Source organism: Moschus berezovskii, chromosome 27 (assembly GCF_049115385.1).
Source record: "Moschus berezovskii isolate FMDL1 chromosome 27, NW_MosBer_1.0, whole genome shotgun sequence".
NCBI lineage: Eukaryota > Metazoa > Chordata > Mammalia > Artiodactyla > Moschidae > Moschus > Moschus berezovskii.
The window spans coordinates 39,237,378-39,264,546 of record NC_142486.1 but is presented as its reverse complement, the minus strand read 5'-3'; the positions used below and the strand labels follow the sequence as shown (position 1 = coordinate 39,264,546).

The window sequence follows — 27,169 nt, the reverse complement described above, 5'->3', positions numbered from 1 at the left end:
TCTGCTCACGTACCACCTCCCCAGACGAGGCCCCCTGAAAGCCCGCATCCACCTTCCCTGTGTCTGTCCTGACCTCCTCCACCACCTCAGGGTGCGCCACGCATGCGCCTGTTCTCCTGCTTCTCTCACTGGTTCCCACTGCGGCCCTCAGGGTGGTGCCTGTGCACGGCGGAGGCTTAGAGTGGGCCGAGCGAGGGCACAAACGCACAAGTGCCTGGTGGAGAGCAGGGGGCGGTTTATAACAAAGCAAATGAATGAGGCCTGCAAATACGAGTCTCCTCCTCAAGTCAGTGTTACAGTGAACGGACTGATTCCTGGCCATAACTCCTGTCTGCACCTCCGCCCACCTCTCCCAGGCTCCCCTCATCTTTCCGTGTCTCAGCCCTGGCCATCCTGCCCAGAGAAGCCAGAGCGAGGCCCCCCGTCCACCTAGGAGGTCATGCGTCTCCATGGCTGGGCACCGTGGCTGGGCTGGCCCCGCGGTGGGTGATCACGCGGTGAGGCTGTGCAGAACCAGCACGGACAAAGCAGGCCCCCTCCTGAGGACCCGGCCACCGAAGCACAGCCCCGGCGCGTGGCCTGGCATTACCTCCGTGGTCTCGCTGGCCGCGGTGCTCTCCTCCTTCTTCCTCTCCTCCTCCTCCTGCTCTAGCTCCTTAATGCTCTCCTCCAGCACGTTAGGCCAGAAGTCCCCCTCAAAGTAGGGCAGCTCCTTGGCGCTGGTGAGCCTGTCTTCAGTTGCTTGTTTCAAAATGTCCTAGAGAATGACCGAGCACAGCAGTGAGACGAGGGGGCCTGGGGACATTCTGGGAGGAGGGGGCTCTGGGCCATGATGCGGGGGGAGGACTGCACGGCCTCATAGGCCATGTTGCCTCTGTTCTCAAGCTGCCGTCTGCGAGTCTCCACAGACAGCAGAAAAGTTGCCTCTAAGTTTATGATTATAAAAATTTTAAAATTTTTGCTTTACATTTCTCCTAAAGTGGCTATTAATTCTAACCCATGTGAGCACAGAGAAAGACATGTGAAGACGCCCTGCCCCCTCCCCAAGCACGCGCACCTTGTAGTCATGGATGATGCGCTCGGCAAAGGCCTTGTCCAGCATCTTCTTATACCACTCCTGCAGGCGCTTCGGCTTGGGGATTTTTTGATCAGGGGGGTGGCAGTGGAAGATGTAGTCGTCTCCCTCACTCGGGGGGCAGGCCCAGATGTGCCCTGTCACATACCTGCAGGACACACACAACTCAGATGGAAGCAGGGAGCAAAACCATCCCTGCCTTCCAGGAGTAACGGAGAGGCACAGGCACCAAGGCAGGGGCAGAAGTGACTATAAAGGAGAACAATACAAAGGAGATCAGCTGGGGTCGGGGGTCCGACAGGGATGAATAGCAAACGGGCACAGGGGCCTCATGGGAGTGGGAGTGCGGCGTGAAAGCATTCTGAAACTATTGTGGTGACGGCTGCATCACTTGCTGAGGTTACTAGAAATCACTGAAGTGTACAAGTGAAATAGGTGAATTGTATGATACGTAAAATATGCCTCAACAAAGTGTTAAAAACAGACTAGAATGCGAGGACACAGAAGGCAGGGAAAGCCCCAGCCCCACATGGTCCAAGACAATGTCAGGAAGTGTTGTCTCTGAATCTAAGGACACCAAAATAAAAACATAGAAAACCTTAATAAATGCCACAGTGAAAATTAAAAACGGAGTTTTATTAGTTCTGGGTAATCTGAATTCAACTCACCCCAATTTCTTCACATACTCTAAATATCCAATAAGGATCTCATGGTAAACGGCTGTTCGGAGGCATCGGGGTCGGAAGAAATGAATACTGTCCAGATAAGATATATACACACGCCTGGGGGGGTGGGGCAGGGAGAAATTAATCGGAAGTTCAGGTTATCTCCCAAAGGTGAAACCAAACACCAGCATCCAAAGAAAGCTCTAGAAATAAACTGCTCTGATAGCATCTACACTGGTCACAAACAAGACACCGCCAACCTCTGCTACCGATCGACAGAATGGAATCCAATCTCATCCCTCAACTAGGCAGCAACATTACCACTCACCGTGAGAATGACAAGGAGAGACCGGGGCCACTAGGAAAAGCCACTTCTGATTCCCATCCACCCAGATTCCTGACTGAACAGGAAGTAACTCTTGGCAAGGGTGAGATGTTTTCACAGGTCCATCAATGAGCACTCAGGCCCGGGCAGCAGTATCCACCCCTTCTCCATACGTTTACCTGCCCCAAGTGAGGCAGGGGCCACAGCAAGATCATGGTCAGAACCCATGTACTCAACACAGAACAGTCATCAAAACCCTTCCCTTCTCACTGGCTTAGGGGAAAACCAAACAAACTAGTTTGGTTGCTGAAGCGGTTCTCCAGGATGTTTAGAGCCCTGGTCACTGACACAGCACAGGGTGCACATGCATCGGAAAGGGGCTGAGGGTTACCTTGTGTTTGGCGGGGGGCAGTCAGAGCCATACTCCTGGACATGCATCCCAAAGAAGCACACGTCCACCCCGTCAATCTCCTCAAAGGCAAAGAGTGCTTTGGTTCGGTACGGGAAAGACTCCGACATCTCCCCAGAATCCACAAACCTGGAACAAAGAGCCTTCTGTTTGCATGCATCACCGTTTACACAGACAAGACTTGCTGTTCTGACCTGTGTGGTGCAGGCGAACTGCAGGTGGGGTCGTCCCTTTGGACTACTGGCCCAGGCAGTTCAGAGCTGCAACCCCATTCTCTGTGACAGTCTCACTTGGACAGGAATTCCACCTCCCCTGAAGAGTGTGGGATGCTGAGAGAAGGGTGGCTACATGCTAATTGATGAAAAGTTCTTAAATTATGCTTGCCAGACTCTAAAGCCTTGCCAGAAAGCAAGGCTCTGGTTAACCAGGCAGGGTGCCCACTGGGACAACGTCTGCACACGAACCGTGACTTCATCCCGGGCTTGACCTCCACCGTCTTGTCTGAGCTGGCCACCACACGGACAAACACCTCCCCAGCTTCAGGGTGATTCTGTCGCCGCAAAAACTTGTTGACTCGGTCTTCCAGGTGGTTTCCCAACCGTGTGGTCTGCAGTCCTGCGAAATACAGAAGAGGCAGATGAGAGGGCTTAGGAAAGGCCAAGGCTACAGAATCCATGTTTTCTTTCCAGGGTAATCTGATATCTTAAGAACTGACACCCTCCAAATACAGAAAAGATCTCATGAGATCCTATGAGGTGAGCATTTTACAAGAGAAAGGTGAACCCCGGAGTCTTAGGCATTCCACACACTGGAAACTGCTATCAAACACCCCAAATTTCCATGTTTTTCCAACTCTAAGGGGCAGAAGAGCCACAAAGGTGGACCCAAATCTGAAAGAAGACGGGCTCTGGGGTTAAGCAGGGAAGCAGGCATGAGGGGGCTACACAGGGTCCACCTGCCTCCTGCCCCTTGTGCCCAGGTCCTGGTGACACTGGGCTCTGCCCTGGCTGTGCCCATGTGGCTGCTCAGGGTCTCGGCTGTGCCCTGAGGCTGGTTCCCACTCTGGGAAGAACTCTTAACAGAAACGGGAAGCCTGACGCTGCTCTATCTGGAAGGCAGGCTGGCATGAATGCCCCTTCCTGCCCAGCTTCGAGGGGCATCCCGCTGCTGAGTCTAAGATGACCAAGCCAGTCCAGTCCTGCGAGGGCTCCAAACCTGGGCAGCAGGAGCCGCTGCCCCAGGATGCAGACTGGCCAGACCCCTTTCCTGGTGGGCTCCATCCCCCATTCCTTCTGCACCCTCCCCCTCCCAGGAGTGATCCCTGTGATAGGAGTTACACATCACGTAACTACACATACAGTTCACAGCAGAAAAAAACTGTGCATGTGCAGAAAAATAAACTCGAAGGGAAAGCTGCAAAAAGGTTGATAGGGACTATTTATAAGATGGCTTGAATTTATATAATTACGTGGCTTGATTCCTTACTGAGGTTAAGAAATATGTGCAAAATTTAGGCTTTCTAAGTTCAGTCTCTCCGCATAAACACACCAATGGTGGAGTTTTTGTGTATATAATTTGTACCTCAATGAAAGTGACTTAAAGAAGAAAAATTTAACAATGGCAGTCAAACAAAAACCCCATTAAAAAGTATAAACTTCTGCACCCCCACTCCCGTGACCGCCCATGGCTTCTCGGCCATCCTGAGAAACGTGGAATCAGGCGCAAAGGGCTCACGACCACCTCAGCTATCTTTGTGAAGACCCTGAAGAAAACCCTCTCGTTCTCACCCCCAAGTGCTCGCACGCATGTGGCTGCTGAGCAGGTTTTGTTCCCTCAGGATGTGGCTTCCAGTCCAGGAAGGGAGGACAGCTGAGACGGCCACCCAGCCCTGCCGCAGGGACCACCCGCCTTCCCTCATGAAATCGCGGCTACATGCACCATGACTTCCCAACAATGCCCAGGAGTAAATCCCCAAATATTCCTGTGGGAGGCGTGGGTCAAAGTGGAACTGCTGAGTCTGAAAACGGATGTTTTAAACCATGCCCCTCATGCACATGCCTATCCTCATATTTCCCTTTATGTGATCAAACTCTTCAGCCGTGCTTTCTGACCTCTGGGTTGCATATTTCTTAGGAAGGATTTCCATAACCAAACATAGTAAGAACACTCCGATGCTGACCTCCAAAGCACTTGAAGTTGTTCCTTTTTGCGCTTTTAACCAGCGGAGCAGAGGAAGGTGGGAAGGCGGTTTTGGTCAGTTGTTAGCATCACTGGCTGACCAGCAGCTGGATTGTCCCGCCGCATCCATGGGGGACTGACAGGTTCCGGGAGTCCCACAGACACCAAAAGCGAAAGGCACTCAAGTTCCTTACATAAAATGGGGCAAGGCAGATGGCCCCCTGCGCCCCTGCACCAAGTCAGTGTAGACACCCAGGAGGCAAATTCTCTCTTGTGACTGACAGATGCTCGTGGAGATGACGCTAATTCACACTCAAGTCAAAAACCAAGGGGAGACGCTGCACTTTTAAGGTCCTTTTCTGTACGTCAATGCTCTGCACCTTTAAAGGCCCACATGCTCTCCACCGCTCCCTGGACTCTAGGGTGGGGGTGGGGCTGGGCCAGTCCTCAGGCTCTCCTGTCCCGCCTCACCCCTCCACCTCTCCATCTTCAGGCTGCAACTGCTCTTCTGTTGAGAACTAGCTCTCCTGGCAATTTCTGTTTTGGTCAGTGAGGCTCTGGCTCAGGAAAGTGATTCTAAGTTGCTGACTACTTTAGTGACATCACTCGGAGTGAATCCTTTAAAGCAGGAGTCCTCACCTACACCCCCTGCCCAGGACATCTGATAACGTATAGGGACATTTCTGATGGCCACTGTTCATGGGGGGGAGGGGAAGCAGGGGCAGAGTGTTACTGGCATTTAGTGGGCAGCTGCTGCTGAATCCACCTGCAATGCAGGAGACCTGGGTTCGATTCCTGGGTCAGGAAGATCCTCTGGAGAAGGGAATGGCTACCCACTCTGGTATTCTTACCTGGAGAATCCCATGGACACAGGACCCTGGTGGGCTACGATTCATGGGGTTGCAAAGAGATGGAAATGACTGAGGGACTAAGCACACTGCTAAAATTCTACAAAGGCTAGCCCCCATGACAAAGATTTTTCTGGCCCAAATGTCAGTACAGAAACCCCGATCTAAAGAAAGCTATTACAATAGCTGGTGATTTCATCAATATTTCACAAGGCTTGACGAGTTTAAGTGACAGGATGACTGGACTTTGGTAATGACACAGTCTGAACTTGAGTTAACACCGATCTGGAGAGCTTCTGAGGGGCTTCCTCCTTGCCTGCCACCCCTCTCTCCTGCCCACTGACCCCAGCAACATCCCATCTCCTACTCTCGTCAGCCCGGCTCTGGCCAAGGACCCTAGGCAGTGTGCCAGCTGCTGATCCTGCTGGAGAGAAGTGAGAGCAGCCAGGAGTCTGGGGGCGGGCTGAGCTCTGAAGGCACTGCTGTAGGGGCTTTTCTTTCTTCCTTTTTAAAATTAATTAATTACTTTTTTTAGTTTCACTGGGTCTCCGTTGCTGCATGAAGGCTTTCTCTAGCTGTGCCGCGTGGTGGTTACTCTTGAGTTGGGGTGTGAGAGCTTCTCATCGTGGCAGCTTCTCTCATTGCTGAGCACAGGTTCTAGGGTATGCAGGCTTCAGCAGCTGCAGCTCCTGGGCTCAGTAACTGGCTCCCAGGCTCCAGAGCGCAAGCTCAGTAGCGACACCCGGGCTTAGGTGTCCCAAGGTGTGTGGGATTTTCCCAGACCAGGGATTGAACCCATGTCCCCTGCATTGGCAGGTGGATTCTTATCCAGTGGGTTACCAGGGAAGTCCTTAAGGGACTTTTCTTACTCAAACTTAAGGTTTGCTGCTGACTCAGCAGAAGGATGGTTGGGAACGTCAAGCTACAGAAGGTGGCCCCAGCACTTGAGAGCCGAGCTGACGAAGATGACACACTGTACACTTATGAACAGTTTACTCCTATAGCGACAGGGTGCTCCACACAGACACCAATGCAGCAGTGACACACTCACGCAGCCCTTGGGCAGACCAGGCTCCAGCCGGTCCTGGTGATGCTGGCTGATTTCCAAGGGTCCCAGAGGGGCACTCTTCACAATAGCAGGGCCCACACCTACCGATGGGCATACAGACACCTAAACACATACCCAGGGCTGAGTGTGCCCGTCACCAAAGGATGTGTGAGCATGCATTACTTTGAAGTTTCCTGAGAAGGATCTGATGACATTTTCTCAAAATTCACAAAGTTTACTATATAACTAAGTTTCTAAACTTTCATCTAAAACACAGTCTGGTCATAAAGCTGACTTTCACATAAAGATTAAGCTAAATGACTCTCTCCAAGGGTAAGATAAGAAAAATACAAGTATTAGAAAACAAAGCCACAGATAAAGACCCGGGACAAGCAAGCCCTGAAGCCGTGTGTTAGAGGAACCAAAGGAAGATTCCGTTCTGTTCTGTCGCTCAGTCGTGTCCGACTCTTTGCGACCCCGTGGACTGTAGCCTACCAGGCTTCTCCGTCCATGGGATTCTCCAGGCAAGAATACTGGAATGGGTTACCGTTTCCTTCTCCAGGGGATCTTCCCGACCCAGGGATCGAACCCGGGTCTCCCGCATTGGAGGCAGACGCTTTAACCTCTGAGCCACCAGGGAAGCAAAGGAAGATTGGGAAGATGTATATGCTTCCAGGAAACAGAAACCCTTCCACGACTTACTCTTAGCACTGAATTTGTTTTCTTTTCGAGTTCTGCCCGTTTTCTTCAAGCAGTTGTCGCATACAAAGCTGCAAAAAAATAATGGGTGTGATCAGATTATATAAAACAGTATATGTTGCCAAACTAGAGAAATGCAGCATTAAAATACTTTGCTGGCAATTTACATCACATCATTACACAAAAGTGAAGAGGCAGACTGCTTTGATTCTACAATTCCTAAAGCGGGCAAACACTTAAGACTTAAATTTAGAACCAACTGCCATCCCTCTAATTGCCGGATCCTTGCTGACGACGACGAGTGGCACAGCAGCCGCCAGTGCCCTCCCCTCTACTCTGTGCAAACTGCTCTCCCTTTCCTGGAGTCTCAGGAAATCACCAGGAAGTTACTCACCCTGAAGGCCAGATGATGTCGTAGTGGAGAACACAAATCTGGTGCATCTTCCGGCCACACTCCTTGCAGTCAACAAAACTAGAAGACAAAGAAGCTCCTGTCACTCAAGGAACCGCAAAACGGAGCCTGAGTGCTATGCTCCCACCTTGCCCCCATGAGGACTTCAAGGATCCCTGGCATTCACGTGTCTCTTGACTAACTCGGCCATATTTGAAACACGCATCAGTAGGATATGTTCTACAGGAAAAGCTTTCTCCCCTTCTTTCTACCAATGCCTCATTCCTCTCTTCCCCTCATCTCTTTTGCAACCAGAAATGAAAATTTATTTCTAAAAACTGCTATGATAAAGGCCTATCTTACAGGTCACATTTTCAAGACCAGTGCTTGTTCCAGACGACTACAAATGCCTAAACGGACTTCAACAGCAGAAAACAATACTGTCAGTGTTACAAGCTCTTGTTCTTCGCCTCACACAGGAAATGTCTGCTCTGAGTCAGTCACCAGGGTGGGAAATGATGGCCTTTGTTCAAGGAAACACTGCAGAGGTCGGGATTCACCTCATCACCCACCCTCCTCACAGCTTCTGCCATGGCTCACCCGGACCCTATCACCTCACCTAGGAATCTTCATTGCCAAACACGCTTAAAGGTCAAAGCCTATTTTTTCAGCCATGCCCTTAAGGCCGCCACGACTTACACCCTGTGGAAGGCTGAAGGGGCTAGAGAGCACCACATTTCTGCCGGCCGTCTGGGGTCCTGGCTCCTCCTCTCAGCTTCGGTACTGGGCCCTGAGACCTGAGGCACGCTCCCACACCACTGCTCATGTCCCAGACCAGATCCTCCCTTTGCCCCTGCTGAGAACGAGCCTTCGACCACAGATTGAACCTGACCCAGCTTCTCTGTCCCTGCTCTGCTGAAGGAAAACTGGACACACACAGGCAAAGTGGGCAGCAGGGCAGTGGCCTCATCTGCCGTCCTCGCGCACTCTCTCCCAGGCCGCCCCCCTCCCACTCTCTGTGGTCCTTTAAAACCCCTGCAGCCACAGCAAAAGTCAGGCGCCAAGGAGCCTAGCACCCCTGCCTCCTTGTGCCGGGGGCCCACCCGCGCTCCTTGACTGCCGCCACTCGAGCTCACCTGCACTGCCACTGATGCCCCAGGTCCCGTCACTGCCCTGTGTCTACAATGAGCAGCCCACCCACAGCCCAGGCCCCTTCCAGGCGAGCACCACCTTCTCCAGGATACCACTCTGCCTGGGCCAGGGCCCCTCCCTCTGGACCACCTTACTGCCTCCTGCTGCCTGTGCTACCATCCGTCTGTCTGTCCTACTAGAAGACACGTGGCTGCAGGCCAGGCCCCCTTTATTCACCTGTGTCTTCCCCACTGTCTGGTACCTGCTACCTCAACATAAAGTATTCTGCAATTGGAAAGTTAAAATGGAAACTAACACAACACTGGAAATCAACTATACTCCAATATAAAGTAAACATTTTCCACAAAGAGATGGGAAGCCAGCTCGTCATGCACCAGGCGCTCTGCTAACTGTTCATCGTGCCCTCCCTCACTGCTCCCCGCTCAACCCCCGCCAGCATGGCTGGCAGGAGAGACTAAGGCAGCTCTGACAGAGTGAAGTCTGTGTTCTCCGCTGGAAGCTGAGCCTAGGAAGGGGAGGGCCTGCTTCTCAGGTCTGGATGCACCACGGCCACGCTTATCAAATACCCAGCAGGGCTGCAGCCTCTGCTCACCAAGCGGCCCTGGATGGGCATTCACCACGGGGACAGAACAAAACGGGCGTCTCCACACACTGGGATGCCCTCAGGACTTGGCTTTGGGGACCTGGGAGGTGCCATAGCACAGAAGGAGCTCTGAGGCCTCTTTAAGGGGTTATTACAAAGCAAACTTTACAAACTGAGTGTTCTCACTGATCACTGAAGGAAAGGAAACTGACAATGACCTCTGAAAACATACCATACCAAAGACGGTGGCACGCACAGATGGGTTGGCCAAAAAGTTGTCTTGGATTTTTCTGTAACTTCATATGGAAAAACTGAACAAACTTTTTGGCCAATCCAACACAACACGGGGCTTCCCATTATTTATTTTTTACAATTGGTTTCTAAGAGTTTCTCTAAAAATTCCCTTTAAGTGATACTAGGACCCCTTCACCAAATACTATCTTTAGTCTCTAAAGATTCACACTAAATGGCTTCTTAAAGACAATGATGAGCAAGTTATTACAGAGGTTCTAACAGAACCAAAACACCCACCTACTCTTCTCACTGGTAAAATTCAGCAGCTGGACAGCATGCTACAGACACACATCTTTTGCGTGAGTTAAAAAAGAATCAACATTTGAAGTAAATCCACACAGAAAGTTCCACCCAGGGCAATATGTTTATTTCCAGTGTCTTCTACAGCAACCCAATCACATGGAGGAACTTTCCCGATCTGAAAGTTAAAACCTAAAAGTCAGAAAGAAATAGCTGTATACTCACGGTTCAGGATCTAAGGTATCATTTTTCTTCTTTTCAAACTGATCCTTTGAAATTGTCCTTATTTGGGGGGGGGGGAAGAGGAAAAATGTTAATTAACTAAATTTTATCTGTTGTATATAAACTATAGGGTCTCTGCAATATTATCCTATAACTAGTTCTTCACATAAAAAGTAAATGATGGTCAGCAGAACTCTCAAGTGGATGCAATGATGGCATGAACATATAAAATTTAATTCCACAGAAAGCACCACCATTTATTTTTGTCTTCCTTTGAATATTTCCTCAAAATCCTCATCAACACTTATTACAAGATTTAAGTAAGGTCAGTCAAAATATGGTGGGAAAATTATGTTCAGACTCAAACCTGCTAATTCCCAGTCAAATGTATATGGTGAATGGCTACTGAATCTGACCAAGACTGGTGTAAACAATTCTTCCAATTACAATGTTCCTTTAGCATGTACTTGGGGATGTTTTACTTATTAAGGGCTGAATGTTTCATTTCTATTGTCCTTTTGTTGTGATCAGTGTATGTGTGAATTACTTGATTCGCAGAATTATACAATCCAATTATTAATCACACAATTGGACCGAAGAATTAAGATGACAGGGAGTAGAAAAAGAAATCGAGTAAGTAGAATTTCTGACATTTTGGTTTCTGTATCTTATGGGTGCCTATGGTCTGTTCTGCGTTTGGATAAAGTAAACTTGAACCACAGAGTAAATGTCACTGGAACAGCGCTGGAAACTGCTTCACTGGGAAGCCCTTCTTGCCTGTGGGGGCAGCTGCGCTAGCAGACTTCTCTGGGTGGCAGGGGTTAGGGCAGAGTCAGGAGAAGAAAGAGAGGCATAGTGCTGGCAGTCCCGGGTGGCTATGGTGGCTGGCAGGTCTTTAGGGCCCTTAACTATCCAATTTGAGGATTTGGTTCTGCTTTTCTTCTCACCACATTCTGGACATCTGTCTACTCCATCAGAGGATAAGCAGCAGGCAGGAAATGGTGAACTCAGGGAGGGAATGAATGAACTAACTCATGCTTGTCTGTGCTGGAGCTGTGAGCAGGTGTCCAGCCTCCAGCGAGGAAGGAGATACATGTACTCGCTGGGGTCTCCCCACCTGGCTTCTGTTTGTTACCTCCGCAACTTTAAGGACAGAGGCTTCAGGGGAAGATCAACTAAATGCTGGAGACGGGGTATGCACACAAGACTCACTTTTGCTACTGCCAGTTCTGTGACTAGGATTATCTGGTTTCTTAGATATAAAGGAAAATTTACAATCCCCTCAAATGGAAGCTGACAGCCACTGGGAAAAAGCAAGTGTTTCGGAAGAAGAGATACAGAGCAAGGTTACAAGAGGTCCCAGGACTCAGCGGGGCTCTAGCATCAAGGTCCTGGGTGGAGGGAAGGGCGTGGGCATGGCACTGCGACTCAGCCACACTGTAAAGTATGAATGTGGGTACAGTTACTATGAAAAATACACAACAGAAAAGTCACAATGGCAGTGGTGCTTCCCTTTCAATCATGGACAAGAGGAAAACAATAATCCAGGGTCACCCCCAAGAGAACTGACAGGACGGTACTTACGTCTGGGGTTGTGAAGGGTCGTCACCCAGGGTAACATTCTCCCCCTGGATCTCTGTGAAACACTTCTCACAGAAGTGATACCTGTCAGCAAGAAGGCCATACTTGGGTGAACTGGTCCATCATAACACACAGCCACCCAAGCAACGAAGCCACCAATCAGAGCAGGGTAGATCACCACGACGAAGGGGGGGCGTTGTTGGTTGATTGATGGGTCAGTGAGGACAATGAGAGGAACAGGGGCAGGTGGGGAGGGGTGGGGTTAGAGAACAAGGGGGGGACAGATAGCACAGACATGAAGGTAAGACGCAAACATCAAGACAACACAGAGCAGAAAGCCAAGGCAAAGCATCGATTAGCATTCGTTCTCACTGCACACATCCCAGGCCATCATCACTAACAACGGGCTTGTTTAGCTCCAAAATGCAAACGTTTTCAAGGAATTGGTAATACTAGCATTGCAAGGAGCCTACATTTAGGAGTTTGGATTTTGTTCTTACTTAGAGAAAACCAAATGTAACTCCAGCGTTTGAGATGGAAAAAATTTACTTTGAACAAAACAGTCTGACAAAAGTCCTTAAAAAAGCAATTTAAACTGTAATAGTTTTATTTTTCAAAATGGGAAATTTACGCTTGACAGCAATTCATAGATTTTATTTTTGATGTTAAGCCAGATCTTTAAAGGTATGAAAATGCTGAGCACCCAGAACTAGTTTTAATTTTCTCCTGTTATTTTTCTCATGTTACTCACTTAGTTAATTGAGTTACAATAGAAATGAAACCAAATCCATACTCTAGACAAACACTTAACAGAAATGCAATCGGGGTCAAAGACTTTCCAGCCATTTATCAGTAAGAATATACAGAGAACAAACGATGATATATTGTATAAGCAATACAATATATGTAAATCCACGAACAATCTTAAAATTCAATTCTATGCTTTGACTTTAAACTTTTTGGTACTGGAACCAATCATTCATCAATCTGAGATACTCAATGATCGCTCTGACTTGGGAACAATCCAAGTTAAGCAAATTTAGAGTTAATCTTTAAAGCACAATCTGCATTTGAGAAATTATCCATCACCCCAATTTCTTATAATATAGAGCCTGGGCTCAAGCTACCAAATAGGATTAGTTTAAATACAAACTATTAAATGTTTGGAAAGGACACAAATGAGAAATCAACAAAAGTGCAGGTGATGCTGCAAAAAAACAAGATGGGCACAGAGGAGTACCGCAGAAGTAAACAAGCCGAATGAGGTGAACTGCACAAGCAAAAAGGATGGATTACGGTAGCAACGCAGCACAACAAAATGCGGTTTAGTGCTCAAAACTACAAGATGCCAAGAGGATTAGTGCTAAAGACACTGTGACGAGACGGGAGCACCACATGGAACCACACAGGCAGGAGAAGATGTAGCAGCTTGCAGCTACACACACACACACACACACACACACACAGCCACACGTGCGCACATGCATACACATGTGTAGCTACAAATGACTGAGGTTCAGGCCACTGCCTGGCCAGTTTGTTTCCATTACCACTAAAACAGATCCCCACAAGTTCTAATCCTAACCTTAACTAAACACATTGAGCGAGCATTGTCGTCTGCCATATTTCATTGACTAAAAACATACAGTGAATTAAAAGCATAAAACTTTAGCATGCACACATTTCAAGATTATCCAATTTTTCAGACTGCTGATGAACATGACAGATTGATTCACTGTGTGTAGCAACTGGATTAATAAGAATTTCCTGCTGGGACCAGTTTATTTAGAACTAATTCAATTAACAAAGTCTGCCAAGATTAAAAACTGACCAGGAATAAACAGACTAACACTGCTGTTCTTAAAAAATGTATCTCGTATCTCTTTCTCCGAATGAACTATAGTAATATTCTGGCTATTCACTATTTTGTAAATAGTTTTACAGAGCCTGAAATCATGTAATAAAAGGAATTTTCATGTGTAGGAGGCCATGATCATAACTGGCAAGAAAGAATTAAAGTATAGATACTGTAAACCAATTAAGCAGCTATCAGAACAATATGCAAAATTGTTATCTCTTCAACGCCAAATTGTGTCCGTTTTAAAATGAATGAGTGTTCCAATTCATTATGAGCAAACATCCGGCCATAGTGGGCTAGCTTGAAGAAGACTATTGACCACATTTTGAAATGAAATTGCCACAATAATTACACGTGAATCTAAATGGTTTTAAAATCCTGGACAACTCACTGCTTTTATTCAAGCAGGACATGTCACCTAGCAACATCTACAGAACTGCTGCTGCTGCTAAGTCACTTCAGTCGTGTCCGACTCTGTGTGACCCCACAGACGGAAGCCCACCAGGCTCTCCTGTCCCTGGGATTCTCCAGGCAAGAACACTGGATTGGGTTGCCATTTCCTTCTCCAATGTGTGAAAGTGAAAAGTGAAAGTGAAGTCGCTCAGTCGTGTCCGACCCTTAGCGACCCCACGGACTGCAGCCTACCAGGCTCCTCCATCCATGGGATTTTCTAGGCAACAGTACTGGAGTGGCTTGCCATTGCCTTCTCCGCTTCTACAGAACAGGAATCATAAACCCATCATTTCCACTGGAGGAAACTGGCCCAGAACACAGCACTGGTGGCTGAATGGCAGCCCCCGGGTGGCTGCAGAAACCTACGCTATCTGCGTAAAACTAACTCCTATCCCTAAGAACCTCAGGGTCAGAAACTGGAAGGGACAGAGTGCCTGTCCAAGAGCCATAGCGGAGATGCTGGAGAATCAAACCTCCTCAGGTGGACGGGGAGAGGACGGGGGGAAGGGCCTGGGCCTCCCTGGAGCACCCTTCTGAGATGACGACAGCCCACAGAGGGGGCATAGCCACCCACCTGGTCCAGCAGGTGGGAACCACTTTGGGAATCAGCAGGTGGCAGATCTTAACGCCAGCCTGCCCCATCTTTATTCACCCTGGAAATACATAATGGTTCTCTCCAGCCGTAAGAGCCTAGATGACCTTCTGCCTGACATGAAGGAAGCAGTTTGATGAATATGGAATTGTAAAGGAGAAACGCTTCACAGAACCTGATGACGATGTGCATCTGGGTACCCAAAGTTGGCAAGTGTCACTGCACAGTTCATCGATAAGGGTAACTGAATGTATGGAGTAAATTTTCAAATGCAGATTGTTTTAAGTACCATATAAGTATACACAAATAAGTGGGATAATAGATGTCTATTCTCATCTATCAGTAATAACTGGAAAAATCTATAGAATGGTTTTCCCAACATGACTTACTTTCAAAATGTCGAAGTATGGAAACAAGTGAAAATGTAACCATACGCTAGCTTATAAATTAGTTTCACTTGTTTAAACGGTTCATAGAATTTCCTATTCTAAGTGCCCAACAGTTTAGAACTATAAATGCCAAAACAATTATTCAAAAGAACACCACAGCGTTCTCTTAAACAGCCAAGGCTGAGAATAAAAATGGAAGCAGCTGAAATGCCCACCGCAGAGCTAGACCACTGCTTTCAGACTCATAGCAGGCATCTCTTCCGCTTCCGCGTTTCAGGAAGCGGACCGTGTGATGAGGAGCAGTGTGCTCACACTCTTAAAATGTCTTGTGTATAAAAAAGAACTCCTTTATTTATGTTTCTACTCTTAAGGAGAATATATCACTTTTGTTCAGTAAAAAGTAAATCCTACACAGAAATCTAATTGGACATTTCAGAACTTTCAAAAGAATCCTTCCATCAACACCGCCCTCTGAGGGGGCAGTAGTGGACGTTGATGCCATCTGTCCTAATGAATTACAACTGCTCTCCACTTAAATACGGCCAAAGTCTGTGCAACTCAGCAAAGGTGGTGGCCAAAGGACCCGGAAACAGTGAGGCCCACAAGGAAAAAGCCCCAAACTGGAGAGATGGTGGTAAGCAATCTGCTGTCTGCTTTTCCTTCTAGACCCAAACTATGCTGTGCACTTAATTAGTGGGGGCATTTTTCAGAGTTCATTTTAACCTATTTCCTTAAAATTTCATAACTTTGCTTTGTTTGGCGCCTAACAGTTCCCAAAGTGAGTTCCTACTCATTGTCTCATTGGAGACTGACAACTAAGGGTGTCAAGTGGAGGGGTTATTGTGCCCACACCATCGACAAGAAGGTTCCGGGCTATGCCAAAGGTCTTTCTTTGGGCTAAAACTGTAAAAAGAGGGGCCAGAACTCCCAAAACAACATTTGCCACTGCAGAGAGACTCCACTATGAAGGCTAAGATATCATTTCAAACTTTTAGTATTAAAATTCTTGCAGGGATAGAAGAGCATGCTAAAGGAGAAATTAAATTCCAAATGTTGAAATATTTTCATCAGGACAGCTGTGTCAGCAGCACTTCTGCTAGAGATGCCTGTTGGGGACTCGCATCTTTCCCTGGAACCAGCATTTCACTGGGACAAGTGAGCCAGACTAGGCTTAGAAATCTTGTCTTAAGATATTTTTAGGTCAACAGTTCTTTTTTTTTTCCCAATAGCATTTTGATGGGAGCTGTTAATAAACTTAAATATGGTTAGATTTTTAAAATTTTATTTTAACTTTTTTCTTTTTCCAGCTGTGCCATGTGGCTTGTAGGACCTTAGCTTCCTGACCAAGCACTGAACCTAGGCCACCACAGTGAGCCCTGAATCTTAACCACTGGACTGCCAGGGATTTCCCTACATATGTTTAAAAAGAATAATTTAAAAAATATAATTGGAAGAAAAATAACTGCAACATTCCAAATCATTCAGGCCTCTGCGTGTACCTTTGAATAAATAAAAAGCCTTGTACTTATCTTCTTTGAAGTATTAGAACATATGCAATTACTACAAGCAAGTAAGATAAAAATAATCAAAACATCAGACCCAAAAGCTGACATTTAATACCTGAACCTAAAGATAGAGAACAGGCATGAAGCTTCATCTTGGTCACATAAAGAATTCAGTTGTCAGTTCATGAAATGGAGGCAAGGTAACTGAATATGACCAAGAAATACCACACGTTTCAAGGCAGGACGCCCTCATGCTATGGATACTTAGAGCCATGGATACCTCAGAGCTTAATTTTCAAGATAAGCCCCCCAAACAGGAAGCCATATTTAGGTAAGGAGGTCAACAACAAAAATTATTTTCATTCTCCTTCTACTTAAGACAAGAGATCTACTCCTTGGTCATCTCACATTTCAAGAGAAGAACCAAGATTTCTCAAGCATCCCTGTCACTCGCTAAGCCCTGAAAAGGCCACCTCCTGGCAGGGAGTCATTCATAAACTCAATTCTTTAATGAATCAGCACAAACAAAAGTCTTTACATCAGCCTGTGCAGGTCAATTTAGCTAGACAAATATTTAGTTAGACTGGTAAAATACAATGATTCAACTTTATGACTATCTTGAAAAAGGCCCATCAACCTTTATTAGAGTTAATTTCAACTCCAACTCTTTCTCACATGGTGACATTATGGCTTAACGAATGTTCCTAATTCAAAGGGTGCAGCAAGCAGCTTTGAGTTGAAATTCTATACTATACAAGCATGCTTTTAAGTTAAGAGACCCTGGGCCTAGCTGAGTGACTGGGAAGCGAGAAGCAATGTAACTTTGGCCTATTTCACTGAAACTTCAGGAAAGAAATAATGTAACCAAGCTGCAATCACATGAGCGTGCCTTGCCCTAAGACCTTTTTGTCCCATAATTCAGAAAACTGCTCAGTGCTTACCTATTTTGATAGCTGTAGTAGGCAGCATCTCGAGGAATTGTACACAGCTGCTTCCCGTAGCAGCACAGAGTCTGTGGGGAAAACTCATACTGCAAAAACAAAGGAGAAAATATTAAAAATAAATGCATTTACTGTCATGAAATGCTCTGTCTGATATGGAGAACTAGATTTAGCTAGTAAATTAGTTGTTAGTACACTGAGTAGTCTTTTAAATGATTCTTGTTAATTTTAAAGGTATTTTTGGATAAAATGGGACAGAATTAGTGTCGAAGGGACATTTATTACAGACAGATGAATGGACACCAGGGCAACCAAGAATGCTTGACCCATAAGCACTTCTAGCTTCAGACAACCAACCGTTTTACAAAAGATTGGACTCCATCCGGGTCCTTCTCAATATACAGGTGTGGCCACAGTATCTAGTCCATCATATCCTCATAACATCCTCTTTGGCTGAATTCAAAAAAAGTTCCAACTGTACCTTGCGTCCACAGCAATATCCAAGGGACTGCATGACGGGGTCAATCTCCTGCTCAAAGACCTCTGCGAGTTTGCTGCAGAACTTGTAGACACGGGATGTCTTCCGATTGTAGAGCCAGGCGTTGTTGAACATGAGCCAGACGTCGTCCACATACTGCCAGGGCTCCTGGTACTGCCCCGTATCCAGCTTCCGCTTGATGGTGGAAAGGTCCATGGGATTCTTCACAATGTCAAAGTAATCCTGAAAGACGAAAGGGTCTCAGTCTAGCGGATCCCAAACCCCAAATGTAAGCTTTCAGTTTAGTTCAGTTCAGTCGCTCAGTCGTGTCCGACTCTCGCGACCCCATGAATCACAGCACGCCAGGCCTCCCTGTCCATCACCAACTCCCGGAGTTCACTCAAACTCATGTCCACAGAGTCGGTGATGCCATCCAGCCATCTCATTCTCGGTCGTCCCCTTCTCCTCCCACCCCCAACCTTTCCTAGCATCAGAGTCTTTTCCAGTGAGTCAACTCATCACATGAGGTGGCCAAAGTATTGCAGTTTCAGCTTTAGCATCAGTCCTTCCAATGAACACCCAGGATTGATCTCCTTTAGAATGGACTGGTTGGATCTCCTCGCAGTACAAGGGACTCTCAAGAGTTATCTGGCAGCTATACCTTAAAACAGTAGAAAGTACCAGTGTAGCCTAATGAGAGACCGAAAAGAGAGCAACTCCTGACCTTACTCCGGTTTTACTCTAAGATGGCAGTTACTATTCCTAAGTGTGATCATATTACTTCAAAAGCGAATTTAAAGAAAAAAAAAATCAGAAGTATTATTTAATAAGAAATGTCCTTTAGTGTCAGATTTTAAAAATAAAGTTTTGATCCACTGAATTAAAATGGTGAGCACATTTATCAGACAGTATGTTTTTCTAGAGATTTACTCTTGGTCCTAGCAAGCAAAATGAAATTTAAGACAAACACAAAAACAGTAATAAGGCTAAACACAAAAACAGTAATAAGGCTAAACAGAACCCGTTGGGTCACCATGGCCTTTGCAAGAGCACCCAGGGATACCAAAGTGAGAGGCCCACGTGGTTTATACGGGACTTTCACCAATTCTTTAAACCCAGTCCCATGGACAAAGTCTTACCCATAAGTAAAGCAAGGCAACAGAGGCTGCATGCCCCAGGCTGTGCTCCCCCATCTCCCCGCATCCCCCCATGACCCTAGGGCTTAATGGAATGGGGTGGGGGAACACACACATTTCAGTTAGTAAGACAAAAGTATATTACTATTTTGACAACAAACTAATTTCTTTACATTCGGGGGGAAAAAACCTTACTCTACTCAATTTAGAGAGATTAAGCAAGTATCGTGGATACTCCTGAAGTATACTGGAAAAGCCACAGTGTTTTCACGATATCAACTTACTGGAATTCCCAGGAGCTGGGGATCCACAGGCTGCCGAAAAGGTAAGGACTCTGGATCCTGTCGGTACAGAGCTTCCAGGGTTGGCATCAGAGCCTGGCGCAACTCCTCTGGCTTGAAGACTGCAGTTAGAAAACACAGGAAACGACACTGTTGACAGGGCACCCAGACGCCTCCTGCAGAGCTTTTCAGTGGAAGCTGGGCTGCTTCTGAGAAGGCCCGAGTCACCTTCCTCCTGGCCATGAGCACTTTCTCAAGCTACCATTCAGGGGTTCTGAGAACACAGCCACACTAGGGTTTTTAAAACTGCATCCACATCATGAGGCAAAACTACAACACTGAGAAGTTTGCTTGCTCAACAAAAAGATTTCCAATGCCAAATTCTGTTGGAACAGAAAAAAACTGAAGCTAACTTCCAAATCTGCCTCATTGATCAAATGTGTGGAAACAGAGCCATTTTCACCGGAAGGGGCCTTTTTTCCTCAGTAGACACTTTTCTGTCCTGGGCAGAAGTAAACTCAGACCACCTGAGACAGACGGTTTTATTACAACCTCACCAACAAACGTACATCATAAGGAAGCTACAAAAATACGCATTCTCCCCAAAAGTTCTCTACTGCCCCCTCGCACATGTAGCAATAGTGACACGTCTCCAAGCTCCAGGCCCACCTGCTTCCTACTACACTTCGTGATGTCACTGACGGAAGCATAAACACTGGCTGCCATTCATTCACACGAGCCCCTCGTGAACTGCAAGCGTGCGGGAACCGTGAAGGCAGCAAGGAGTGCCCCGCAAGCCTCACTGGCACACACTCCTGCACACAGCCCAATCATCAGAGAGAGGCAAACACTGCAGACGGGTTCTGAGGGCTCAGGTCCTAAGTGATAGGAGGTTTCCATTTTATGGTTTTTCGGATTTTGAAAGTATTTTCTAGAACGGATTCATCGTAAGTTGCAAATTTATAAATCACACTAAAATATTGTGAAAATTGCATTGAGTTCATCGAGAGAAGCAGGCACTGGCTGGGAAGTTTCTGGAGTTACTGCCACCAGAGCAGGGACCGCCCAGGTGTCCTGATTGGCCTCCTGTACTGCAGAACGCCTGGCGGTCAGTGAGCACCAGGGTCACCCAGTACAGACATTCCCCTGTAGGGGCAAAGCCCTGGTCCAAGGAGCGGATGTGCCCCATAGAGCTGTGAAACACAGGCAAACCCTGCCCTCAGCTAACCCTTTTTCTTCCAGTCTGCTTTTACAGAGCTTGGTTTTCTTTGAATAACTCTTTATAAGAAAACAATTCTTTTAGTTAATCAATAGCTTCTTCATTCTTCTAAATCAGGGGTCAGCAAACCATGACCCACAGGCCAAATCTGGCCAGCCGCCTGCCTTTGTATGGGCCTGGGAACTGAGAATAGTTTTCAAGTTTTTTAATGGTTAGGGAAAAAAAGAATAATATTTCAGGATACGTGAATTACACAAAATCACTGTTCAGTCTTCCAAAAGAAAGCTTTATCGGAACACAGCCATGCTCATCTATGCAGTGTGTCTGTGGCTGCCTTCCCCGCACAAGGCAGGCACTGGCAGCTGCCACAGAAACCCAGTGACGTACATAGCCCGAAACACGCCCTCCTTGGCAGCCCGTATGGTTTGCTGACGCACTGCCCCAGACCCTGGGCTTCCATAGTTGATCACTTAAGGCGCTCACACGTGTCTCACTCTGGACGACTGCTCATTCACTCACTGAACATTTAAAACCTCTGGCAAGGAAAAGTCATTTCTAACTCCTGTCTTTAACCACTACGTTGATGTAACAAGACTCCAAGTGAGTGCAGGTAGCAGTCAGGAGCTGTGCTTGGAACAAGTTCCTGCCACCAGCTAGTGCAGTGTCCTATGAGCAAGTTACTCAACTTCTCTGGCTTGAAACCTTCTCCAGACAACCAGAGGGGCCACATCAGCAGTGTCCACAGCATGGCCCACGGATGACTTGGGGATCCCCACACTGTCTATGGGGACCGCACCAGCCTGTGCAGCTACCTGAATGGAAATGAATTAATATTAAATAAAGTAAAAAACCCACTTCCTCAGGCACACCTGTCACATTTCAAGTGCTGAGGAACCACACACGGCTGGTTCCACCTCAGAGGCAGAGGTGGTTACAGAGAGGGCAGACATATGGCATTTCCATCATTGCAGAAAGTTCTTGCACTGTCTGAGGGCTTTTCAAGGGTCTGTAAAATCCAATTCCATGATGCAAAATGATTTTCACGGTAATACTAGGTCATCATTTGCTTTTTGCACTGTGTGCTGACATACACACGGGTGGGGCAAGAGCACCAGGGAACACCGTGGACACCAGCAGGGCAACATGACCAGGCCGCAGCTCCAAACCCGACTCAGTGGCCACGTGCTCTCAGGGCTGTCTTGCATACACAGGTAAAATGCCATCTGCACTTAACAAATGTCCTTGATGAAGGAGCAAAAATCGTTACTTTTATTAAATCTCAGCCCTTGGCTACAGCTCTTTTATTCTGCACGAAAACCGGGAAGCTGTCGGAAAGCATTTCTGTTGCAGGCAGTCGTTGTCTTCAGAGAAAGCACTCGTCTGAGTGCTGAGCTAAGAGCTGAAGTAACTGCGATTTCTCACCAAACACACAAAACTAGAGAGAATGGCTGACAGGACAAGCTATGGTTACTCAGATCTGGGTACATGACAGACATTTTCTCAAAAATGAACAAAGTATACCAGTTACTTGCAGGACAACTGACGCTATTTGCTACCAATGATAAAATTTAGACTTTCATCAAAACTTAGAATTTTTGAAAAACTTGTATCTGCCACATAAGCCTGACAGTTTGCCAAAGTTCACAAGACTTTTTAAAGAGAGTCACAGTGATATTAATAAATGTGATTTTTAATAATATCACATAATAAAGTATGCCAACATTTGGAAGATGAGCCAAATTCCCAAATGACCAAAGGATCGCGCTTTAAAAAAAAAAAACCAGTCATACAGTGGCAAAAGAGCCAGTCCAAGCACAGGACAGAGAAATCATAGAGCACGAGAGACTCAGGGCCATGGATTCAGAATTCACACTGCAACCAGCCTTTACGAAACCTCTACTTGTTGCATTCTGGTGTAACATCAAGAAAGAATTATCTACAAGTACCTGAAAAGGCTACTAAATATTAAAATATTCGTGTCTATCAGCTACTTCTCTGAGTGGGGCTGGATTTTCTCCACCTTGTTCAAACAAACAACAGAATACAACAGTGAAGAGACAGGTGATGTGAGAGTCCAGCTGTGTTCACTTAATTCTCTGAAAAACAAAACTGAAAAACAATGTCACCACTCCAATCAATTTTGTTGTGGAAGTTATTTTTCATAGAAGTGTGTTACTTTTGGGTTCCATGAAACAGATTCACTTTTAAATAAATACTAAAAAAGACATCTAGCAGAGTAGAAGTGATAGATGATCCATATAAACAATAACTTCTCTGGGATGGTCAATTTTTAGGAGTGTAAAGAGGTCTGAGATCACAAGCCTGAAGCCTGCTGTCCTCTGTGATCCCCAGGGTCCCAGGGCAGCAGGACTGTACAGCATCAGCCTCTCTGAGTTCTTCTGCCATCATTCCTAAATACATCACCTGCACCCGTGAACCACTGAGCCTCGTCTCACATTTCTGTCACCTGACAATTTTCTGACACTGTTTCCTCCTCCCTACTTTGGACACATCTCAGATGGATTCTATCTGATCTCCACCGTGAGCCTGGCTCAGCCTGCTTACTCAGAACTCCAGCATCTTCCCTTCTCTGCCACCCTCCTCCCGCTGCACTGGTCACTGGTTCTACGCTCCCAGCTCCTCACTCTGGGCACTCAGTTCCATCTGCACCAGCAGAAACCTACAAACTTAATGGCCCACATGTTGCCATGGTGGTAACTCCCCAACATCAAGCTCCCAGTCACCTAATCAATGGAGCCCATCAGTGGGTTCCACAGCATGCCAAGTAAAGCCAGCACCACCTTGGAGAGGCTGGGTGTGGGCTGCCCCTCAGAGCCCTAGCACAGAGCCTGTGGGCCGGTGCCCTGGAGTCCAGCTGTCACCATTTCTAAAACTGGGGGAATGGCCAGTAAGAAGGGCAACAGGAAGGGATGGAATTCTTTTTCTGTTTTAGCTTTGCATCCACAGAATGCACTCCGAATATGATGGAAACGCAGCGCCGCATAAGTTCCCAAGAACACGACCTACTTTTCTTGCGAGGCTGCGAAGGGGACGTGGACTGAGAGGGTGTCCCGTTGGCGCTGCCCTCTTCTTCCTCTTTAGCTTCGACTTTCACTTCAGTTTTCTTTTCATCCACTTCCATTGGTTCCGACTTCTGCTCTGCTGGGTCTGTTTCTTCTTTAACTTGAGAAGATCCTTGTAAGTCCTCCTCCATCATCTTGAGAAAAACAAAGTCACAGACACAGATGCATGACTACGAGAGACCTTGGTTCTCACCCAGCCTTACTGGAAGGCCCTTAAAGTCTCTACAGGCTTGTTAAAACCTCCCCTATTCAGAGCTGAATCGATCACTCTCTCTCCCCCACAAGGAGAGGTCGAATGCCTGGGAGTGGCTTTAATACAGTGCCAGTGCATTATAGACTTAAAAACACACATTGCTTATACCATTACCTCTTTAGTAGTTTTACATATATTTCTAGTTTGGAACAAGAATTTCCTCGAAAACTGTGGGAAGGATGCAAAGTCCAACTGCTCAGAGGTCTGGCAGATGAAGCCCACGAGAGCAGCAGAAAGTGCGGAGGGAGGCAGTGGGGAGTGGGGGGCACTCAGCAAACTGGAGCGGCCGTGACCCGCCTGAGCGCCATGCCGGCGCTCCCAACCAGACTGCTCTGCTGCCACGTGGTGCTGGCAAAGCTCCTCAATTTTCAAGAAAAGCCAGAAGTCTAGAGTATTATTTGTAATTTCCCATTTTAAAAATACTGTGTGGGCCAAACAAAATACATTTATAGGCTGGGTTCAGCCCACAGTCTGCCAGTTTTCAACTTCTGCCACAGGTTAATTAGTAAAAGAACACACCCCCTGAGCAGCCTGCCTCTGGAGAATTATAAATGAATGAGGAACAGCAATGAAAAAGTTGCTGGATGATTTAAACATTTAAAATATAAGCCAGTGCTCTTCACTTCTGGCAAAATAAATACAAACCCACACCTAACATCGAAAATAAACCATTTCGCGCTTGAACCATAACTGAACAGGGCAGTGAAACGAGACGCAGGGACAGCACAGTGGACACCGGCACCTCCCCGGGCACGCCGTGACGCCTCGGTGTGCAGCACACCCACCCACGTCCAGGAAAGGCACCTACCGCAGCCCCGGGCTCTCCCTTGGGCTCCCCGGCATCAGGCTCTGTGTCCTCGGTCTTGATCTCGGCCTTCATCTCCAACAGTGGCGCCTCGGGGCCTGGCTGCTGGGAGTTGGTTTCGGCGCTGGCCACTGAGGATGGAGTGGGGACCCTGTTATCGATGCTGGCTGCAGTCTGGGAAAGCTGTGGGGAAACCAAAATCACTTATCTGTGCAAACAACACAGATGATCTTAAACCCTGCCGCTTACCCAACACAGAGCCATGTTAATCTTTCTCAGTACTAACCTGACAAGCACCCCTGTTTGACAGAACTGAAGAAAATAAGAGTTAAAGGAGGAGTTCCAGAGAAGCCAGCATCAGGCAGAAACACAACTGACTTCTTGCCAACAGAGCAGAGACGCAGAAGCAGCAGCTTTCTACACTGTGATAGAAACCTATCTTCTGGGAATTTTCCACGTAAGTCAGAGAACCTCCCATTTTAAATTCAGTTCTTTCCAACGATGATACTAATGGTTTTGGTAAAAGGATGAATAATAAATATATGTATATACACTGTCAAAAGGGGAATAAGGTACCTATATGAATTCCCTGGTGGCTCAGATGGTAAAGCGTCCATCTACAATGCGGGAGTGAAGTGAAGTGAAAGTCGCTCAGTCGTGTGCGACTCTTTGAGACCCCGTGGACTATACAGTCCATGGAATTCTCCAGGCCAGAATACTGGAGTGGGTAGCCTTTCCCTCTCCAGGGGATCTTCCCAACCCAGGGATTGAACCCAGGTTTCCCACACTGCAGGCAGATCCTTTACCAGCTAAGCCATAAGGGAAGCTCCGGGTTCAATCCCTGGGTCGGGAATCTCCTGGAGAAGGAAATAGTAACCCACTCCAGTGTTCTTGCCTAGAAAATCCCATGGAAGGAGGTGCCTGGTAGGCTACAGTCCATGCAGTCACAAAGAGTCGGACACGACTGAGCTACTTCACTTCATGGAATGAGAGTGTATAACTAGCCTGTTAACTTCAGAAACAGTGGTGGAGGAGCAAACAAACATTAGGAGACGAAATCTCCACGACTCAAAGATTTACCTGATAAGTGTTTTAAGTAAACAAACAAAACATAACATTTCAAAGGGATCTTGCTCCGAGATAAAAGAAGAAACAGTAAGAACACTCCCTATGGAAAAATAGAGAGTGTCATCTTGGGACTCATCTTGGGATTAATTTTGACATTTTATAAATAAATACCCTTAGTCCCCGCATTTCAGGGGGAAGGAAGTGTTTAAGTTAGGCTGGTAAGAAAACAGATACCACGGCTCTGTGAGAAACAGTAGCCTTGGGCCCCTGGGGTGGGTGGGGATGGCCCCATTTTGGGAAGCCCGGCCGAGTGCCACCAGCAGAGCATGGGACCGGGACACAGGATGTGCTGTGACCCTGCCACTGCCACCTCCCCGGAGGATTGGGGAGATCTGAGCCACAGAAGTGCTAGCCTGGCTGTGCCATTTTGTCATGAAAAAGAGCTTCCAGCTGGAAAACAAGGCTGATGGGCAAGGTCAAAGTATGTACAATTAGAAACCTGACTTTTTACCAAACCCTCAAGACAACTAAATCTCAGAGATGACCACCTGTGACAGGTGATGTTCCTATGGATAGTTTAAATATTCTGCAGAGGACCCATGTATGAGCTCTTTCAGTTGCTGATTTCTACAAGCTGGTTTAACTGGGAACATAATCACAAGTCACGTCCTGCCAAACTCGGCCTCCAGAGCCCATTCTGGAGTGAACATACAGCCCGTTGCAGCCCCATCAGGTGCAGACACACACTGTGCAGCTGTACCAAGACCTGTGGTGCTTCACGATCAACTGCTCAGGGGCACGTTCTCATCTGCAACTCTGTGGGCAGACGGCCACAGGCCGAGGGGCTCACCGGTGTGCCGGGGGGTTGCGTGTGCACGGGTGTCGGCTGCTGCTGCGATGACTGTGGGGTGGCCACTGACGGAGGCTGCACTGGGGTCTGAGGCTGCGGGGTCACCTGGGCCTGGGCGGCTGCCTGGACCGTAGGAGTACTCTGCGTCTGGCTGGCGCTGGGCACGGAGCCGGGAGTCGGGGTGGGAGTCTGCCCGGAAGACGATGCGGGAGTTGACGGCTGGGTAGGCGCTGCTGGCTGGGGGGGAGTCACCCCGGGAGCTGCTGGGTGCTGCAGAGATGGCATGCCAGCAGCCGTGGAGGCGGGAGGCGGGGTCTGATGCAGCGGCGGCTGTGTCACTGGTGGGCAAGGCAGCTGGCTGGCCTGGGGCCCAAGCATGTTCAGGGGGTTGGGAAGAGCGGCCCCCGGCACCTGCCCCTGACAGGCAGAAGGAAAAGAGCGAGTTAAAACTGTTCTTCCCTCCGTCTGAAAATGTGGCAGCAGACATAAAGAATTAAATGTATGAGAACCTGACCCGGTTTCTGGATGAGGTCTGCTGACTATACGGG

The 27,169-nt window shown here is 47.4% G+C and overlaps 1 protein-coding gene across 2 annotated transcripts in view; it reads right to left on the bottom strand.

Moving 5' to 3' along the window:
- Nucleotides 1-27,169, bottom strand: part of CREBBP (CREB binding lysine acetyltransferase) — a 121,356-nt gene that overhangs the window by 5,509 nt on the left and 88,678 nt on the right. Inside the window, exons 14-28 of one of the 2 annotated variants that reach the window (XM_055409351.2) lie at nucleotides 26,622-27,038; nucleotides 24,707-24,886; nucleotides 23,590-23,779; nucleotides 19,347-19,465; nucleotides 17,930-18,169; nucleotides 17,449-17,537; nucleotides 11,714-11,794; nucleotides 10,133-10,189; nucleotides 7,642-7,719; nucleotides 7,251-7,318; nucleotides 2,939-3,089; nucleotides 2,457-2,603; nucleotides 1,744-1,857; nucleotides 1,058-1,223; nucleotides 590-757 (exon numbers count right to left, since the gene is read on the bottom strand). In XM_055409351.2, coding sequence (XP_055265326.1) covers nucleotides 590-757; nucleotides 1,058-1,223; nucleotides 1,744-1,857; nucleotides 2,457-2,603; nucleotides 2,939-3,089; nucleotides 7,251-7,318; nucleotides 7,642-7,719; nucleotides 10,133-10,189; nucleotides 11,714-11,794; nucleotides 17,449-17,537; nucleotides 17,930-18,169; nucleotides 19,347-19,465; nucleotides 23,590-23,779; nucleotides 24,707-24,886; nucleotides 26,622-27,038 — 2,265 coding nt within the window. The remainder of the gene's footprint in view (nucleotides 1-589; nucleotides 758-1,057; nucleotides 1,224-1,743; nucleotides 1,858-2,456; nucleotides 2,604-2,938; nucleotides 3,090-7,250; nucleotides 7,319-7,641; nucleotides 7,720-10,132; nucleotides 10,190-11,713; nucleotides 11,795-17,448; nucleotides 17,538-17,929; nucleotides 18,170-19,346; nucleotides 19,466-23,589; nucleotides 23,780-24,706; nucleotides 24,887-26,621; nucleotides 27,039-27,169) is intronic. The other variant, XM_088832804.1, reaches the window with a different exon arrangement.